Source organism: Thamnophis sirtalis, unplaced genomic scaffold, assembly GCF_051295495.1.
Source record: "Thamnophis sirtalis isolate CommonGarterSnake01/CBP01778 unplaced genomic scaffold, rThaSir2_p1.2 scaffold_6, whole genome shotgun sequence".
Taxonomy (NCBI): Eukaryota; Metazoa; Chordata; class Lepidosauria; order Squamata; family Natricidae; genus Thamnophis; species Thamnophis sirtalis.
In genome coordinates, this window is record NW_028261386.1 from 60,729,010 (window position 1) to 60,748,898 (window position 19,889).

Consider the following 19,889-nt stretch of genomic DNA (forward strand, 5'->3'; position numbering starts at 1 on the left):
TCCTATAGTAATTCATGGTAATTATCATGGAATTGGACTGATGCCCTAGGGCCGTGATAGCGAACCTGTGGCACGCAGCGCCCTCTCTGTAGGCACATGAACTGTCACACTCGTTCAGCTCCACTGCGCATTAGCGTGCACTTCCCATTGGCCAGTCGGTCATCAGACCACTGCTGTCCATGCGGGGGGGGGCATGCGCATGCAAGGCATATGCACGGGGCCCATGCACACATTGCATTTTGGGGGTTCGGGCATGCATGAGAACTTTGGGCACTTAGTCTGGAAAAGGTTAGCCATCACTGCCCTAGGGTCTGCACCAGTGGTGGGTTGCAGGCGGTACACCCTGGTACAGGCATATCGGAGCCTGCCCAGAGCACCGGATACCATTCCTGTATGGCGCTCCGGAGGACCCGAGCTCCTTACCGGTTTCCTTACTGAGAAGCTGGAGCATCATGGAAGCTCACGGAGGCAGTAAGACGTCCATGTGGACGTCGCCGGGCCTGTTCGAACCGTACTGGTTGGAACAGGATCCGGAACCCACCACTAGTCAGCACCTTACCTTTGCAGATAGTAATATGTAATAGTAATATGTAATAGTAATAGTAATAGTAATAGTAGATAGTAATAGTAGATAGTAATATGAATCTGAAAATAAATTTGAGATGTTCAAAATTATACCACTGAAAAATTAAGAGGAGGAGAGAGAGAGGGAGAGAGGGCGGGAGGGAGGGAGGGAGAATGAATACAGGTATCAGTGATGATTTAATCACTCCATGGAACCACCTAACTATTCTTTTTAAAGGATTAGGTCTTATATGGAATGCATCATCCCAGATTACTAGCCATGCCAGGTAGCACTGATGTAGACTATAAGGCAGTAACATTTGGTTGGTTGGTTGGTTTATTAAACTTGTATGCCGCCCTATTCCCGGGGGGACTCAGGGCGGCTAACAAACTCATAGGGGAGGGGGTAATACAAAAAACAAACAAGACAAAACAATTACAAAAAACAGATTAAAACTCCTCAACAGCCACAACAATTCGAGTGGGGCTGGGAACTCATCAGCCCCAGGCCTGCCGGAACAGCCAGGTCTTAACGACTTTGCGGAAAGCCTGAAGGGTGGTGAGGGTCCGAATCTCCACAGGGAGATCGTTCCAGAGGGCCGGAGCAGCCACAGAGAAGGCCCTCCACAGAGAAGAGAATTTGTAGGTTTTCCTCTCATTCTACAATATGGGACTTGAAGTGGTTCTAGTTCCTTGTGGATTTATACCACTTTTTTACTCCTGAACTGATCTCAGCATCCATCAGAAGGAAGCTTGTTTCAATCACCTTAATTACGAAACAGACAACTGACTTTTCTCAGGCTGTTTTATTTGGAAATGGAATCCAGATTAAAGGGAAATGCATTTCTTTTCTCTTCTCTGCACTTTCTATCTTCTTAGAAGAGACAGGATTAGAGTAATTTTATAGAAATATGGGCGTTTTTCCCATGATAAAAAGGGTATGCCACAGAACTGCAGGAAATGTGTTTAAGTTATCTTTGCACATTTCAGAAGGAGGCCTTAGAGAGGGCCAACAGAGAGAGAATTGCAGAAGAATATCAGAGTGAGAGAAGCCATAACTTCCGGAGGCAATTATGGAATGGGATCTGCTAAATCACTCAGAGTTGTGAAAAACCAGAGGCCTTTCATAACCACAACTTTTAGAGAAAGGGTTCTGGTAGCAAGCTTTTTCCCCCTGAATCTCAATAGCCATCATGAGATGTTAATGTATTTGTGAAAAAAATTGGGTTAATACTAAGATCCTCACAAAAATAGAATTATTAATTAGTCATAATTAATTATGAATTAAAGCTCTCTCCAAAAACTCTTGTTCCTGCTTTTCAGACTGGGAGCTACTTTAAGAAGATGGCATTAATAGCTTGCTTGCTTGCTTGCTTATTTATTTATTTATTTATTTATTTATTTATTTATTTATTTATTTACTTACTTACTTACTTACTTACTTAGTTTCTTTATCTATCTATCTATCATCTATCTATCAATCTATCAATCTATCTATCTATCTATCTATCTATCTATCTATCTATCTATATGATAGTAATATATATATATGATAGTAATATATATATATATATGTTATATTTATGCTGATAAACTATATATATATATATATATATATATATATATATATATATATATATATATATATATATATATATATTACTGTATCTATTTATATTTCTGCCTACTCACTCAAGGAGAGTCAAGGAAGTTTACAGGAAATATTTTTTTTTAAAAAAATAAAGTAATAACCCCCCAATTCCCACACCCTGGCAACAAGCACACACACCAGCCATTTAATGGGCTCCATCCCGCTCTGCATTTCCCCAGGCCCACTGGCAGAACCACATCTTCAGAGCCTTCTGAAAAGGTGCCGGGGGGGGGGGGGAGCTGTGTAATTTCCAAAGGGATGATGTTCCAGAGGAAGGGACCCACCACAGAGAAGGCCCTTTTTCTGGGTCCCGCCAGATGTATCTCCTTAGGGGACAAGAATGTTGTTTCCTGAAACATTCCTTGCCCCTCCCCCCCCACACACTTTCAAATCTTCTGCCCACAAAGGCAAATGGCAGTTGTATTCTCAATATACTTTTCTGTATTTTTAGTCTTAAAATGCTGTCAAGGCACACCTGTCTCTCACCTTCAAGAAGGTGCAGGGGAAGAAGGTAGAGGCGGCTCTTTCCTAAATGGTCCCCCAGGGGACACTGAGGAAATAAACGCTGAGAAAAGATATTCAGCGCTACACTGCAAGATAATGGCAAACTCTGAACTGAATGCTTTGAATTCAGAACTGAAGGAACAGCATCAAAATTTAATTTTTTCATCAAAAATGTTTGTGGATGTTATCTACTGAAAAGGGGGCGATGATCCTGGACTTATGCTTTTTTCTTTACAAAATGTATGACACCTGAACTCCATGAACCAAAGAAATTCTGTGTTACGGAGCTTCAGTAATCAGACAGAGTATTTATGAAACCAAGTTATAAATTGTTAAGGAGCTGAAGTTGCTTACCTGCATTGGGTTAATCTTTACTGAATGCTCAAAGCACTCTATGCATTCTCTGAAATTCCGGTTGCGAAGATAAAGGAGGCCCTTTGAGCGCTGAGACCTGGCACTGCGGTGATTGGACAGTTCCCAAGCTTTGTCATAGTATGAATGGTCTTTAAGAACATCTCCAAGCAGGCAGTATAATCCCACTGTCTCTTTCTTCTCTAGCTCCTGTCTTAAAATTTCTTCTGCCTATGGAGAAAAACAAAAGAAAACAGAGAATGGAAGAAGAAATGGAAGGAGGAACCTAGAATTCAGGCACTGCTAGCATTCTACTGTTAGCCACAAATGTAATTTATTTCAATTTTCTACAAGATCTTAGACTGGAAAGGCCAGAAATTGTTGCAGAAGACAGTGCTTATCTTACCCCCTTCCTAGCACCCATTTAAAGTTGCTGATGCTGGTTAGTAATCGTTCCACTTTCAAGTCACTATTGAAAACTAACCACTGAAATGAAGTTACAAATAAAATGACTTACAAGAGTCTTACTAGGAGGAATTGGAGTAGCACCTTCAGTTACATGACTTACTCTCCTTTTGCAGGTATCAACAGAACTTCCTATTAGCTTTGAATCCATTATATCGTTATGGTATTATAGGTCTTATTTTCTTTTGACCCCTGAAATAAAGGCTTGTCCTTATTTTGGGGGAGGTCTTATTATTTTTGCGGTGCAGGAAGCGAGTGTAGTCAACACATGCTGCTGCTGTATTGAACGTCGCTGGGCCTGTCCCTCTTTTTGCAATGGCCGTTAGCATGACAGAAGGGGCGCGATGGCTAGGGTTGCAAGAGCTGCCATTAGGTAATGGTGTGTGGGGTTCATGGGGCATGTTTCCCCCTCCCTTTCCTCCCCCCATGTTGTCTCCTCACCTCATGTTGTTTGTGCGGCAAGCAACTAGAGGAAATGGTGGGGACCAGCTGTGCATGCATTTAAATATTTTCGGGGAGAGCTTATTATCCAGGGAGGTCTTATTTTCAGGGAAACAGGGTGGTATCTGTAACTGTTAGACTCTATCTTAGTTATATTGCCCCTTAATAAGATGGGTTTCAGAAATGTGCTGGCCCTAAAATACATTTTGCAACTACACTATATTGCCAAAAGTATTTGCTCACCCATCCACATAATCAGACTCAGTTGTGAGCGAATACTTTTGGCAATATAGTGTACGACAACTAGGGAAGAAAAACAAGCAGAGAACGGGATGCAAACCTACAAAATAAACAGAAGGATTATTAAAGATGAAAACTGCACCATCTGCACCAGACTTACTTGTCAGGAAGAATTATTAAAGTTTGCAAAGAAAGAAACAAACAAACCCCAGCATGCTAGTCCTGTGAAGAATTTAAAAATCTACAGATACTCTTTTGTTTTTCTTGTTTTCTCTTCTGCTTCAGAGCCACAGTCTGCACTGTAAATAAACATTTCATAGGTAAAAAAAAAAAAATGCACTGGGAGCTGCTTCTTTATCCCATCTTTGCAAAACGCTTTCAAATTTATGTCAGTGTATTTTAGAAGAGCCGGCCAGCATAGTAATAACGTTTTATGTTCAGATTCACAAAACTACATTTTCTAAGTTGACCCGGAACGAAAGCTGCAGTGAATTCATTACCAATTCCAAAGGGGAAAAAATAGGACCTAGCTCGGTGGTACAGTTAACAGGGATTGAGAAAATGTCATCCTCTGTCTTGGCATCGCCAAGCCGAAAGTGATGAAAGCCAGAGTGAGCCCAATCAGAAAGATGAGGAAATTTACAAGATTATTTGGCAAGAGAAATAATCATTCTTTGGTAATATATTTGTTCAATACAACACAGGAACACATTCTCAAGTGGCTCAAACCTTGCTAAGCTTGACTTGTTGAGTGATATAAAAGAAGGTAACGAAGCACTTGGGAAAATACAATTCTTCCTATATACATTTAAATTTGGATGGCACTAATTCAGCAGTTTCTCACTCATCTCCCTCAGTTTGCCACCCTCCTCTCTTCCCTGATGGACAGGTCAACGCTGCTTGTAACATACGATCAAGAAGGCCACCTTTAAAGCCCCACATAGCTTGGCACTAGAATACTTGCTGGAACAACTTCTCCCCCATGTTCTGATTGTCCAGCTTAAGACATACTTTGGGAACCTATTTATGATACCCCACTCTCCCCTCACATACTTCTGCAGGGTAAGGAGCTTATAGGCACATATGGATGCACCTATGTTTTGGAACAGCCTCCCTAGAAATTCAGAAATTCAGTTTGCCTCCAATGTTTTGGATTTGTAAACCTATTAAAAACAGAATTGCTTCAGTGCCCTTGGGGGAAGGGATTGACATCATTAGATTGACTGATTATTGTGTTGCTTTTGACTACTTTGTGCATTCTTTTACCATGGATGATTTACTCTATTCTTATTGATATATGTCAACTGCTGTGTGTCTTTTTGACTGTGACAGAATATAAATTAAGCCAATCAGTTAAATAACTGTTGTGAGAATACTTAAATGAATTTAACAACTGCTTAGCAGTTTGCCATTATTATTTTATATTAGTTTTAAGATAGCTGAAGAAGCTTCTTGAATGAGAAGCGAAATGTTTTCGAAGAAAAACCAGGAAGTCTGGTTGCCTCTTGAGAAAGGGACAAGCATGACCTGGATGACTGAGAATCTCCATAGACATTATGAATGTAAGACTCTGCAACAGCTTCCACATACTTATCTCACCTTACCTACGTCTTTTGGATAACCTGCATAGCAGCTCTTGTCCTGGCAGTGCCAGGGCTGAGATGTAGTGGATGTCACAGAAGCTGGCTCGGACAAGGGGGAACTTTGGACCAGGGTACTGAGGAGCATTTGGACTCTGAATCAAGTAGGGTTGGGCAAAAGGAGGAGGAGAGGCCAGAAACCTCAGAAAGGCTGGAGGAGCAATCTAGCTGATACAGAGAGGGTTAGAGACAGAGCTATAGCCAGGAGGCTTGGAAGACCAACCAGAAGCAAAGAGCGTAGAAGGGGCTCAGCTGCAGCCGATCAGCAGGGATGAGGAGGAACTGCCTTCCCCACAGGATCCCAGGGCATGCAGGACTGAGAGGACAGAGGTGTAATGGAGGTCAGCGAACCTACTCATGAGAAGGCAGCCTTGTTCCTTTTAATGAGCTCCACTCGCCGGTGGCTATTTGGCCCAGCATGCGGAGCAAAGTGATGCTGGAAACAATTCATCCATTTCTTGTCATGTGTCTGAAATGCAATCATGCCTCTTGCCTTTGGAATTAAGCCTTGACCCTGTGACTGGACTTTGGATTTTGCTTCTCAAACTTGGACTTTGGTTCCATGATTTGTGCTCAGATCGTGGACTTGGCTTGAGACTCTGAACCTGGTGGGTGACTTTAAGGATTTGCTCTGCTTCCAAGCCTCTATTTCAGCCATTTCTATTTCTAAGCAGTGCATACTGAATTTATCCAAATAAAAAGAATTCCTAACAAATAGGAAATGCATAAGCTTCACATTGACAGGATTTTCATGTTGACATTTTAACCCTTTCACAAACTTTTTGATGAAAGAACACCATCATTTTGCATTGACATGGATTCTTTGGTTTGTAATTACCATACTTAGGAATTGCAAATAATGGCTACAGTATGTTAGGCAGACGTATATGGCTGTCCATAAGTATGTCCTTAAAACCAACAAGAATCACCCGATGTCTGAAGTATGGAAATGTACACTTTGTTGTACCTCATACCTAGTTGTTTGGAAAGAAAATTGGGTGGATGTAGATGACATTGGATGGGTGCCTATGACTTCCTGTCTGGTTTCCAAACAGTCTGAAGTTCCTGCATTTGGGGATTATTGGGATGGTATGGGGTGTATTTTTATGTAATGTTTTAAAGATCACAGAATTTGGATGTCTTCTTTTGGTGGTCTGCAACAGTCAGGATGTTACATCCTAAATATTTGTTAATTTCTCATCCAGCACAGTCTAGAAGGTTGGTAAAAGATGCTGGAGGAAGTGCTGTGTCTGGCAGCCCACACTAAACATTTGAAAGTGGTTTTTAGATTACTGTGGCACCACAGCACGGTCTAACTCTGACCAAATACCAGGGATAACATAGAGCCCTTATGGTTCTATGGTACACATTCCAACTATAGCACTGTTTAGAAATGGAATTTGAATCAGCAGTCCATTGGGAGCAATTGGGCAGGAGCATTTTTCATATTCAGACTGCCTTTTTCATTTCACTGTTCCTTTCTATAGGAAACTTGGAAATACTGCAAATATATATCTTGAGCTTCTAATTCGTGCAGTGATATTGTTAAAAAAAACCTATGAGGTTTAGAGCTGTGCAATAAAAACACTGTTTAAAATATTAACCCTCTAAGCACTTTAAAAAATGTAGCACAGCTGAGGTTACTATGGATTAATATCAGCGCCAGGCTCTTTCACATATCTTGACAATGGCAGTAATACAATTCAATGTTGGTGAGAAATTGAAATTATCATGAGCCAAGAATTATGATGCGTTTAATAGCAATAGCACTTAGACTTATACACCACTTCACAGTGCTTTCTAGCCTCTCTAGAGGCTGTTTAGAGAGTCAGCATATGACCGGCAACAACAATCTGGCTCATTTTACCGACCTTGGAAAGGTGGAAGGCTGAGTCACCCTTGAGCTGGTGGGAAGCGAACTGCCAAACTGCTGGCAGCAGTCAGTCAGCAGAAGTAAACTGCAGTACTGCATTCTAACCACTGCGCCACCACAGGTCATTAACCATCTAATTCTGAATAAAGGTCTAACTCTAACACATGATATCCTATCAAAATATACAGATTGCTAAAGGAACAATGCTTAAAAAAGAAAACTAGGATAAAAGTACAGAATTAAGTGAAAAACAAGGGATAATATCAGAGAAAAATAGCAAGATGACACCTGCAAACCAATCTGGAAATGATTTATACACACACGCAGCCCAAATCCATCAAATTACTTTGAGGAATCATATCAGAATATTCATGTAGCTCTCTCTTCTCCCTTATTTCTCCATTCCTTTGCCTTGACCCAGAAAATCACAGAACAGGATGGGGCCAATTAAATGACCCGTCCCTTGTTCAGTGCTACATTTTGATTTAAAGCAACCCTGAGGGACAGCTCTCTACTTCTGAACAAAGAAGAATCTGTTACCTCCCTTGAACTGCATCTGCATTAGGAAGCTACACCTGCCACTCACCCAAAACCCATTTCCCATGACCTATTCTGTGTTCTGGAACAACAGTGGACAGGCCTTGTCTTTATTCTGTGGGACTCCTTGCCCTGCCCCAAAATTTGAAATGAGCTATAATATTGTCCCCTCCAGTGTCTTTTCTGAATTTTTCCAAATTGTCTTTTAAAACTTAGTTTCCTATGACCTGATTCTCTTTGTTGTCTTTTTAAAATATCAATCTGATTTTTTTCCCTAAAGAATGGTGTTCAGAATTAGACACAGTATTTTAATATGGAAGCTGATCAATGTAGAGAAGTATATTTCATGGGGGCCCATGAGAGAAATGAAGCGCATGCACATGCACACAGCCTTCAAAGGCACCATGTTGGCCTTCAAACAATATAGTGCCTTTAATGTTCTGTGAAGGAGCGCTTTGCTCATCCTAGAGTTAATTGTGGAGTTCCCCTTTTAAATACTTTGTTCAGCCTGGACTGAAGCTTCTCATATCTTCTTTTTTTCTCTCCCATAAAGGAGGAAAACATCATTCCTCTCTAGCCATCTGGTATCTCATTATCTAGGATATTTCAAAGTGAGTAGAAGGTTGGTGAAATCATTAGTAAGCTTCTTCAATAAGCTAGGAGGCAAACCCCCTTTTCCTGGAGATACGAATCCTGACTGTTTCTATCAAACTGACATTAGGCTCCTGCTTCTCCAACCTGCTCTTAAATTTGTTTGATGGTATTCCCTTCAGAGACTGAGCAAAAATAGGATTTAACTGCTCTTTTAATCTGGAATTTATTGCCATTTTCAAATGTTCACTGAGCAGATGTTATTTCCTTTGCTTCTTTTTCTTATATTTTTAGAAAGCAGTTTTGTTCTTATCATTCCAGAGCAAATTTCTAATACTCCACAAATCTAGCCCTTTCACAATTTTCCTTGAAAAGCCCCTTTTTCATCGCCTATACACATCCTTTCTGATCTTCAAGCCTCCACTGTGTTTTTTTATGAAGCCTCATTAGCTTCATTAGCCCTTCTTTGCTTTTAGTGTCTCCTTTTTTAAGGAACTCCCACCCAATTTCTGCTCATCTTTTCAAGAACATCTCATACCGTGGAATCCTACTTATCACCAAGTTAATTGTACTTTTTTTCTTGAAGAATAATGTAAACATGTAACTACATTCAGTTTTGGTTCCCTCAAAATCAAGAGATGCAATTTAAAAATACCTCTCCTTGTTTCTGTCTCTTCCTCCCCTTCATTTTCTTTGATCATCTTTTTTGTCTTAAATGCTACTGCATTATTTTTAGTGCAAGTAATATATGCACCTTTAGATAGTTTTGATGTGGTAGATGTTAATGGGAAGAAAACCATATATGTACAAAAGATACAGCATGTTAAAAACATAAAAACAGTAATCAGAATGGAAGTACTCTACCTTCCCATGCTGGCCTGCTCTTTCATAACAGATAACAGCATCTTCCCACATTTCAAGCTTTTTGAAGAGCTGCAGAGCTGAAGTGGTACATCCAAGGTCAAAGAGTAAGCTTGCAAGTTGACGCTTCAAAGTAGAATATTGAAAAATTCAGTTACACATTTTTTCTTTAGAACAACATGTAGCAGGTCTTACATGATTTTAGATATAAAATAATTCGAAATGCTCAAGACGTTACTCAAAGGTATGAAAATTTCTTTTTCTTTCTTTCGTTCTTTCTTTCTTTGAAATCTAGAAAAGTCTATTAATTTTGCACTTGTAAATTTCTCAAAATTAAAATTAGTAAAGATTGGCTGTGGATTTTAAAAACTTCATTCACTCAAAATTACCTAAACATGGGAGTAATGGCTCTTTTTCCATTTCCAGATACTAGAAGAAACCAGAATATGCACACAAATAACCAACAATAAGGCCTATTGATGCTGGCCAATACTGACTTTATGTATTTGAAGTCTGGGTCACACTGACATTCTGTGATACAATCCAGAGACAATTAACAAGGCTAACTGGGGACAGAGGGAAGAAAGTCTGGCCAGTTCATGTACATAAACCAGCTATCAGTTAATGAAACAATTGAAACGAAATCCTGGACAACACATTAGAGGGGATTAATTCCAAGCTTACGTAGTAGTTACTCCACTTCAATATCCTGCTTTATTCCTTTGCTATAAAAAGCAAATGAAATCCAACTAAGAGACAGGGAAATTAAAGCAAAAGAGCAGATAGGACATAGGCTCATGGTGCATTTTCTTTTAACAATGACAAAATATGCTCTTAAAGAAACGTAATAACCAGTAAAGATTTACATCTGTCTTCCCCTAACAGATATGCTTCAGATGTACTGAGTTGACAGATCCAATATATTTAGAGTAGACTACTTTATTCAATTGCTGATTGCTGGAAAGCAAGACACCACTGAAGCATGATGAGAATGAAAAATATTTACAATTTGATCTGTCCTGATAAGCCCACACCTCAGCAATGTCACTCAAATGGGGACCCAATGGAGGAATTCCATGCTGAAGGAGGTGCTGGATTGATGGCAGACTCTCCTGCCTTCCTTGCTCTCTGCTCTCCACCCTTCCATCTTTTTCTTATTCTATTGCTGTTTCCTTCTTGTTTTCTTTTTCATAGTTTATTCTATTGTTCTGTTATTTTACTTTTGTTTTGTTTACGCTCTTTTCATGTCTTCCTTTCCACTGCTGTAAACCAGCTAGAGTAGCTCCATGGTGAGATACACAATGGATAAATTTAACAAATAAACAAACAAAACAAAATGACCTCAGCTTCCTATAGTCACTCAGCCATTCCGGGCAAAATGCTGCAAGAGACAAATTTCACCAGTTATGATTATGAGCATGCTAGCTTCAGTGCTACTTCGGAGCTTGACAGACTGGGACACCTCAATCCACAACCTAATATAGCTGAAATTGATCTAGCTGCTTGAGTTCATCTCTGTGGGAAAACTGTTGCCAAGTTTTCCCACAGCAACCTCTAGTTATTTGAAACAGATTAGTACTGAAGCATCTTAAGAATCTCCCTAGAGTCTTAAATGCTTTTTAAATGCCAAATCTTTCCATTCCAACTTAATCAACTTTCATCTTTCACCATAATCTCATTACATTACTGGTTCAGTGGCCATGAGAAACCTGAAATTTCAAGGCCTATCTCTCCAAAGTATTTGACATTACCTGTCTTTTGTTGAACTATGGGTTATTTAGGACCCATAGGACTGAGAACTGTCCTCCATTGACCAGTAGGAAACAAAAAAGTGCACACTCACATTGGCCTTATAGGGTCCCTTTATAAGGTCCCTTTATCTCAGAATCCTTATATGTTTCTTTTCCCTCTTACAACTCTCTCTATGGGGCTTTGATCCCACTTTCTGAGCCTGCCCTTGCACCTCTAAGTTTTATTCATTCTTAAGATTTTTTTCTCTCTCCAAAGAACCAGACAGAAGAAAAAAAACAAATTTGGAATCTTTCCAGAAATCTGGAAATTTCTGAATTAGAGAAATGCAAATTAAAGTAAAGGTAAAGGTTCCCCCGTACATGTGTGCTAGTCATTTCCAGTTTTAGGAGTGGTGCTCATCTCCGTTTCTAAGCCAAAGAGCCAGCACTGTCTGAAGACTTCCCCGTGTCAGGCCTGCAGTCATGTTCCTTTTGGATCTTTGGCCTGCCACACTTCTATGCTACTATGCTGTTTCTATAGTGGGGAAATGGGAGGGGGGATAGTATGGAGTAGAATGCTATGAAGCCACAATAAAATTCCTTTCTAGATTGCCAAGGTCATACTTTGTCCTGGTACCTCTGCACCTGACTGGAACTGGATGGGTGGAACTGCCATCATGGCAGTGGAAGATTGGACCATGTGATGGACTTGTGGGTGTGGAGGCAAGATCATGAACTTTAACTTGAGGGGGGGGGGAATGGAAGAAGCTTCAGATTCGGGTTTTTCCACAGATGTGCTAGCATGGCTCTCTTAATAAATTGGAACTTTTGAGCAGCACATTGCCTTGGAGTCTAATTTAATTTTGGATGCTATCTGGAATGCTGACACCTGTAGTCTCACCAAGGTGAAGGGCATTCACAATTTCTGGAGGCAAGCTGTTCCACTGATTAATTGTTCTAAATGTCAGGAAATTTCTCCTCAGTTCTAAGTTGCTTCTCTCCTTGATAATTTCCACACATTGCTTCTTGCCTCAGGTGCCTTGGAGAATAGTTGGACTCTTCTTTGTGGCACCCCCTGAGATATTGGAACACTGCTATCATGTCTCCCCTAGTCCTTCTTTTCATTAAACTAGCCATACCCAGTTCCTGCAACCGTTCTTCATATGTTTTAGTCTCCAGTCCCCTAATCATCTTTGTTGCTCTTCTCTGCACTCTTTCTAGAGTCTCCACATCTTTTCTACATTGTGGCAACAAAAACTGAATGCAGTATTCCAAGTGTGGACTTACCAAGACATTATAAAGTGGTATTAACACTTCACGTGATCTTGATTCTATCCCTCTGTTTTTGCAGCCTTGAACTGTGCTGGTTTTTTTGGCAGCTGCTGTACACTGCTGGCTCATATTTAAATGGTTGTCCACTAGGACTCCAAGATCCCTCTCTCAGTTACTACTATTGAGTAAAGTACCACCTATACTGTGCATTTCGTTTTTCTTGCCTAAATGTAGAACCTTACTCTTTTCACCATTGAATTTCATTTTATTAGAAAGTGCCCAATGTTCAAGTTTGTCAAGATCCTTTTGTATCTTAAGCCTATCTTCTGGAATGTTGGCTATTCCTGCCAGCTTAGTGTCATCTGCAAATTTGACAAGTTCCCCATTTATTCCCTCATCCAAATCATTGATGAAGATGTTGAAGAGTACTGGGTGTAAAACAGAGCCTTGGGGTATTCCACTGCATACGTCCCTCCATTGATGACTGCATCTACATGGAGGTGCAATTCTGATCGACAAGCTCAATGTCTTAGCCACTGAACCACCGCACCCCTTAGAAAAATGCAAATTAGTAGGATTCAAATTAGCATATTTGCCTCCTATTAATAGTCCGTGCAACTATGCTATATGATTTACTGTGAAAAAACTAACTTTTTTATGACATCTGCATACTCAAAGAAACTACAAATTCTGATGTGTAGTGAAACATTGTTTGAAACAATGTTGAGCAATAGGTAATAAAATAATAAAGAATGATTTTTTTCAATGTCTTCAATGAATGTTTAGCTTCTTGGTTTTGTAGAATAAACAACTTTGAAACTGCCAGGCCAGCTGGAATTCAGATTTTTCAACAAAAATGTTGAGCCCATAAAATTGGGCTCTCGTGGCATGGTTCACTTCTGTCTTTTTCTATATTATCCTACAATGTCTTCTTCCCTTTCTCTCACTCTCAAAGCTCAGATTATCTTGAAGAATTACACGCCCACACAAGCACACCCACACACCAAGCCTTTAATCTTTCTCCTTCTCACTTTTTCTCCTGGGAGATGACTGCATACAATGAAATTAAACTGTTTAATTTTACTTGCTTGATAAATACTTCAGTTTTAAGATGAACATTTCTTCTTTTTCGTGACCTTTTGGGGACTTACAATGCAGGGTATACAGTGCAGGGTATACAATTTAGTCTGACTTGCCCCGGCTTTGCTACCCTTTTCCTCAATTGGTGACAAAATGGACACTGTTTGGAAATGGTGCAGCAGTGACTGGACACTGTCTTCTTGTGGGATGTTTTTTCAATTTCCCATCCTAGCTTCAAGCTTGGAGGATTCATCTCAGTCTCTCATGACATATTACCCAGATTCAAGTGTGATTAGCTTTTTTGAAATCAGCCAAATTTGATTAGGAGCTGCCATCTGCTATGACTTCATTGCAACCCCTTCCCCAACATACACTGTGTGTGTGTGCAAACAGACACACAGACACAAAATCTGTTCTGGAAACAGTGGAGAAAAAAAAGTCTATAGCAAAAATAGATAGCTCAACTGGACATAGCTCAGAGATTTTAAGATGTATTAAATGTTTGAGGAGAAATTAACATTTCATCCGGGCCATAAAACAACAACAAATGAATTGTCTTCCAAATAGAAAGGGGCCACATTTCAAGGTAAATGCCACAAAAAAATCACTGACAACTCTAATTGTAGTTTATTTATAGCAACGATATATTCTCTCTCTGTTGCCAGAGTGCAAATCTCCTTCTGTTTGAGGACCATGCTAGCTCTGAGCCACGCATCCAGGACTAAATTCTAAAACAGGATAGGCCAAGAACAATTTTGTGCATTTTTGAGGGTGGGGTGGGGTTTTAGAAAACTAAAGTGAATTGTGAGAATACTACTCTAAACAGTTTCAAAAGCTTTTAGCTTCACCCATCTAGGTAAAGACTATTTTTACTTTAACTATTTTCAGCTGTTCTCTTTTAGTATATGAATGACATCTAGAAACAATGTAGTTGATCCAGGATTTACCCAAGATCAAGGAAAAACTATGGGCTGACAAGTAGGAAACAAGCAGACTGACAAGACAGGATTTCTGGAGACAAAAGAAACACCAAGATGAGTAAGATAATTGGATCACAGCGAAAAGTCCTAATGGATGCTGCTGACAAGATTTTGCTAGTCCTTTCCTGGGGTGGGGGGTGGGGGGGTTGGTTTGGTTTTTTTTTCCACTTTGGGCTTCTGGGAGGCAACACAAAGGGAAAGAGAAGAGTCTGCTTTCCAAGGTCAGCAAGAAAAGACATGGTCCTTCACAGCAGCAATTCATATCCATGATTTATATGTAACAGCTTTGAGGGTAAGTATAAGAGAAATATATGCAGGGACTGTGCCACTCAAGACAGCACTTCAACCATTGTCAATAACAGATCACCAACAGAGCTCAAAAATCGGTTTGGCTTGGAGGAAAAAAGTCAAAGTGAAAACCACACTGGGTTTTGTGAACTGGAAAGATTTCTGAAGGATTTTAAAACAGAAAGAATGCAAAAATGGTTTCTCCTGCGTCAAAGACAGACAAATGTGTTGGAAAAATAAAGGTCAAATTTCAAGGAATTCTCTTGGCCAATCTCTTGACAACTGACCAAGATTTTGACCAATTACAATTATAATTGGTGTGGTGACATTTGGTAATGTTGTTAATGCACAGTTTAAAAACACTGCCAGCTGGAATGCACTGTATTAATACAGAAGCCTACTATTTTTTATATAATAAGCCAGGTAAATAGATTTGCTATAGTACTTCATATAAAAATACAACAGGAGAAATTTTCCCTTGCAGCATCTCAAGTTTCATGCTTCATAAAAATGACATCTACAAATCAGTTATTTTATACCTGAATGGCCCAGTGTGGAGGAACCTGGCAACTGTAAAATATCTTCATACGTTCACAAACGGATGTTGTCTTCTCTTCAAATTGGTCTGCAAGTGCCTGAAAATCCAAAACATTTAAATATATAATGCAATATAAGTCTTCAATAGGTTCTGGCTAACACAGCAACTGAACAAAACAGCATTATCTGCTTAAAGTTACTAACGTAGAAAGCCTAAACACATCAAACAGTGTTTCCAAACCAGTATAATAGCAATAGACTAAACAAACTGAAGGGCTGGTTTGGTGTAGTGTTAAGGTGCTAGTCTAGAAACCAGGAGATTGTGAGTTCTAGATCTACCTTAAAAATGAAAGCCAGCTGGATGATTCTAGGCCAGTCACTGTCTCTTTCAGTCCAACGCATCTCATAGAATTGTTGTGGGGAAATTAGGAGGAGGAAGGAGTTTTATACATGTTTGCTACCTTGAGTTATTTACAAATAATAAAGATGTAATAAAAATCTAATAAATTAAACAAACAAACAAATAATTAAGATATATAAGATGTCACTGCAAGTGTCAAAATCTCAAAAGACCTATGAAATTACAGACCACTAGACCACTAGTCCTTGACTTGTAACAGTTCATATAGTGACTATTCAAAGTTACAATGGCACTGGAAAAAAGTGACTTATGACTGTTTTTAACACTTATGACCATTTCAGCACCCCCACAGTCACATAATTGTTGCTGAGTCCCAGGATCATGTGATCACCTTTTGCAACCTTCTGATAAGCAAAGTCAATGGGGAAGCCAGATTCTCTTAACAACTGTGTTACTAACTTAACAACTTTGGTAAGAAAGGTTGTAAAATGGATCAATACTCATTTAATAACTGTGCGGCCTATGTGGCACATCCAGGGTGCCTCCCCCACCCCTCTGCCTGCTGCTTGGGACACGTAATCAACTCACCTGCACTGCATGGGCTGTGGCTGGACAGTCAACCTCCACATCTTCACTGCCTTTAGGGCTAGCCCCGCTCACCCCCTGGCTGATGTTGATGTTAACTGGAGTTTATTTTGGGGGTAGGGTCTTATTTTCGGAAAAACATGGTATGTTTAATTTTAATTTAATTCATAGTGGCAGGCTCCTTGTATCCCTCAGATTTTTGGATTTCAATGTCAACTCAATGTAGACAGCATGGGAAACACCAAGTAGCTATGGAGCCATGATAAAAAATTCTGAAAAGACATTAGCTATTGCTCTGTCTTTCTAATTTAATTTTCATATTTTACTTTATTTTTAAGCCAATGCTACTCATCTCCAAATCCTTTCTTGATATATTCAACTGTAATTCCTAATGCCCCATTTTAGGATGATGGAAACTGTAACTCAATATTTATTGAAGGCATCTTCAAGGTGATGGAAATCTTGTCTAGAAAGTGTAGATCAAGGATAATTTCTACTTGTTAATGTATATAAATCAATCAAGTAATAAATAATAATGATGCATATTAACATGCTGTCTTTATCCTAAGGATATTAGTATTTATTCCTGCTGAAGAACAGTACTGCGAGACCATCTGACAAAATTGTTTTAATGAAAGCATTTCTCATCTTAAGTTTATTATCTGAAAATAATTCTTTTATGTTTCTTTTAGTGTGTAATACAACAACTATTACAGTCATTCCTAACCTGACACTACCAGATGCATTTGCTAAAAGTTATGGGAACTGTAGTCCAATAAATCTAGTGGACATTAAGTAGAAAACTGGATTAATAAACATAGCATCAGAGGAAAATAAATCTAAGTCCTTTAGAATTCCACATGGATAAGACAAATTAATGCATCTTATGCAGACATTTTGGATTGCATACAAAGTTTTATCAAATGAAGACTCTATCAGTTCCTTTTCTTATTTGCAAACCCTCTTAAAGATTTTCCTTTGGATCCCAGAGAGATCCTTATTGGCAGAGTCTGTCTGTCTGTCTGTCTGTCAGAGTCTCTCTCTCTCTCTCTCTCTCTCTCTCTCTCTCTCTCTCTCTCTCTCTCTCTCTCTCTCTCTCTCACACACACACACACACACACACACACACACACACACACACCTTAAAAAGATTTTTCAGTCAATCTTCTATGCCTGTTTGAGGGAAAAGTAGAGAAAAACAAGCAGAAACAATTTGAGATGTTTGATCTCTAATAAAATTGGTTGGAGAACATTGTTGAAAATTAGTTAGCAAGAGGAATTTAAATGTATCTTTTAGTAAGTTTAATTGTTAAATCTCAAGGAAACCTGATTATCAATTTAAATTTAAATGATCCCGCTGCCTGATAGAATGCAGTATTTGAGAAATAACAAACCTAATGTTCTCTTAAGTTCCCTGAACTAATTTTTAACAATGTTCCCCAAACCTGGATATTAAAACAGATGAAACTTTGCTCAACTAAATGCTGGACGTTTTTGTGCAACTATGGGTAAAACTAAAAGATAAAGAAGGCAAAGATTAATTGGAGAAAGATATAAAGAAGGGATGATGCAAGTATATGCAAGAACTGCAGAAAAATGATTCCCAAATTGATGATACTGTACTTATAAAGGTTTTGATTAATGGCCACATATTTTGGAAATAAAGCTAACTCGCCCCTAGAAAATATTGCTAAAAACAAAGCAACAGGAATTTATGAATTGCTAACAGGACTTTTTAACACTTACTAAATGATTCAATTAAAATAATACATGCAACATGTAAGCAGCTGTAAAAACAGAGAAATAGTCAAAGAACTGGAAAAAATCAATTACTACTCCAATACCAAAAATGAGCAGTACAAAAGAATGCTCAAAATGTCAAATAGTTGCACTTATCTCTTATACTAATAAGATAATGCTCTCCAATGTGTACTTCAGATTTCAATAAAAAGAACTGCCATACAAAGAAGATGGATTTAGAAGAGGCAAGCACACCCAAGATAACGGAGCTAACATTCAGTGCATGATGGAAAATGCAAAAGAATTCAAAAGAAACGTCTACTTTCGCTCTATTGGTTATGCTAGAGCTTCTGATTGTTGAGATCTGGTGCCCAACACCAGGGGTGGGTGACTACCAGTACTGGAAATTGGGACTGGGTTGCCGAACCGGTAGGGACAACAGGCTGGCCACACCCCTGAACTGGTTTCCCAGTCGCACATGCCGTTTTCGGCATGTTTTTTTACTTATTATATAGTGTTCTGAGCATGCGCAGAACAATATACAGCCAACTGCGCATGGGCAAGCAATGTGTGGCGGGCCTAATGCTGGCAGCAACCCACCCCTGCCCAACACATAGCACTTAAACTATAGCAGTTCAATTCATCTGCCTATTGAAGAATATGCCTGATGACCAGGAAGCAGTAGAGAACAGAAGATGTAGCAACTAAACTGCTTAACAACTAGAAAAGAAGTCCACCAAATCCTCAAGATTGTATAATGTCACTTATTTAAGTTACATACTGAATACATCATGAGCAATTCTGAACTAGAAAAAGAAATAGGAAATAAAATTGCTGCAAGGATCATCAACAACTTCAGATATGTTGATAATACCATTCTCCTGGTGGGAAGTGAGGACTCTCTTGCTGAAGGTGAAAGAAGGGAATGTAAAACCCAATGTGCTACTCAGTCCTAAAAACATCCAAAGATTATGTCAATAGATAATTTCCATCCAATAAAAATAAGGAGGAGGAGAAGCTAAAAGCAGAGTTTATCTCTCTGGGTTCACTAATTCACAGGGATGGTGACTACATCTCTATTTGGGAAGAACAACTGTGACAGAACAGCCAGACAGTTTGCTTTGTAGCAACCTGGATTAGAAATGGCTAGTCCCAAAGGACAAATTTCTTAGAGCGCTAATTATTAACATGCATTAAGAAGATATTTTAGGTAACAATAGAAAAATTCCATCAAGTACTGTATTTTCCAATTAGAAAACTGTATATAGGCATATTAAGACAGGAAGTTTCTGGTTTTTCTCAAGCTCTTTTACAATAAAGTGGGGAAGACATTCTTTTTATGAAGATGGGGAAGTCTACACCTATTAATTTAGAAAAGTCTATTAGACTTCTCGTGAGAACCATCTCTCACCGTTATTCACTTACAACGTTCTGGTCCTGCTTTTGAAGCATTCTTCCGTGTGTGTGTGTGTGTGTGTGTGTGTGTGTGTGTGTGTGTATGTGTGTATGTTTTGCTCCAGCTTGATGACTGCTCACTCCCCAAGTTCCCCTTCAGGTGCAACTATTATGCAAAGACACATATCAAGTAAAGGAGACAA

General features: G+C 39.2%; 1 protein-coding gene across 1 annotated transcript in view; it reads right to left on the bottom strand.

Annotated features, from left to right (window-relative positions):
- Positions 1 to 19,889, bottom strand: part of TTC27 (tetratricopeptide repeat domain 27) — a 93,129-nt gene that overhangs the window by 24,050 nt on the left and 49,190 nt on the right. The window contains exons 11-13 of the mRNA XM_014058983.2: positions 15,608 to 15,703; positions 9,722 to 9,844; positions 3,074 to 3,301 (exon numbers count right to left, since the gene is read on the bottom strand). Coding sequence (XP_013914458.2) covers positions 3,074 to 3,301; positions 9,722 to 9,844; positions 15,608 to 15,703 — 447 coding nt within the window. The remainder of the gene's footprint in view (positions 1 to 3,073; positions 3,302 to 9,721; positions 9,845 to 15,607; positions 15,704 to 19,889) is intronic.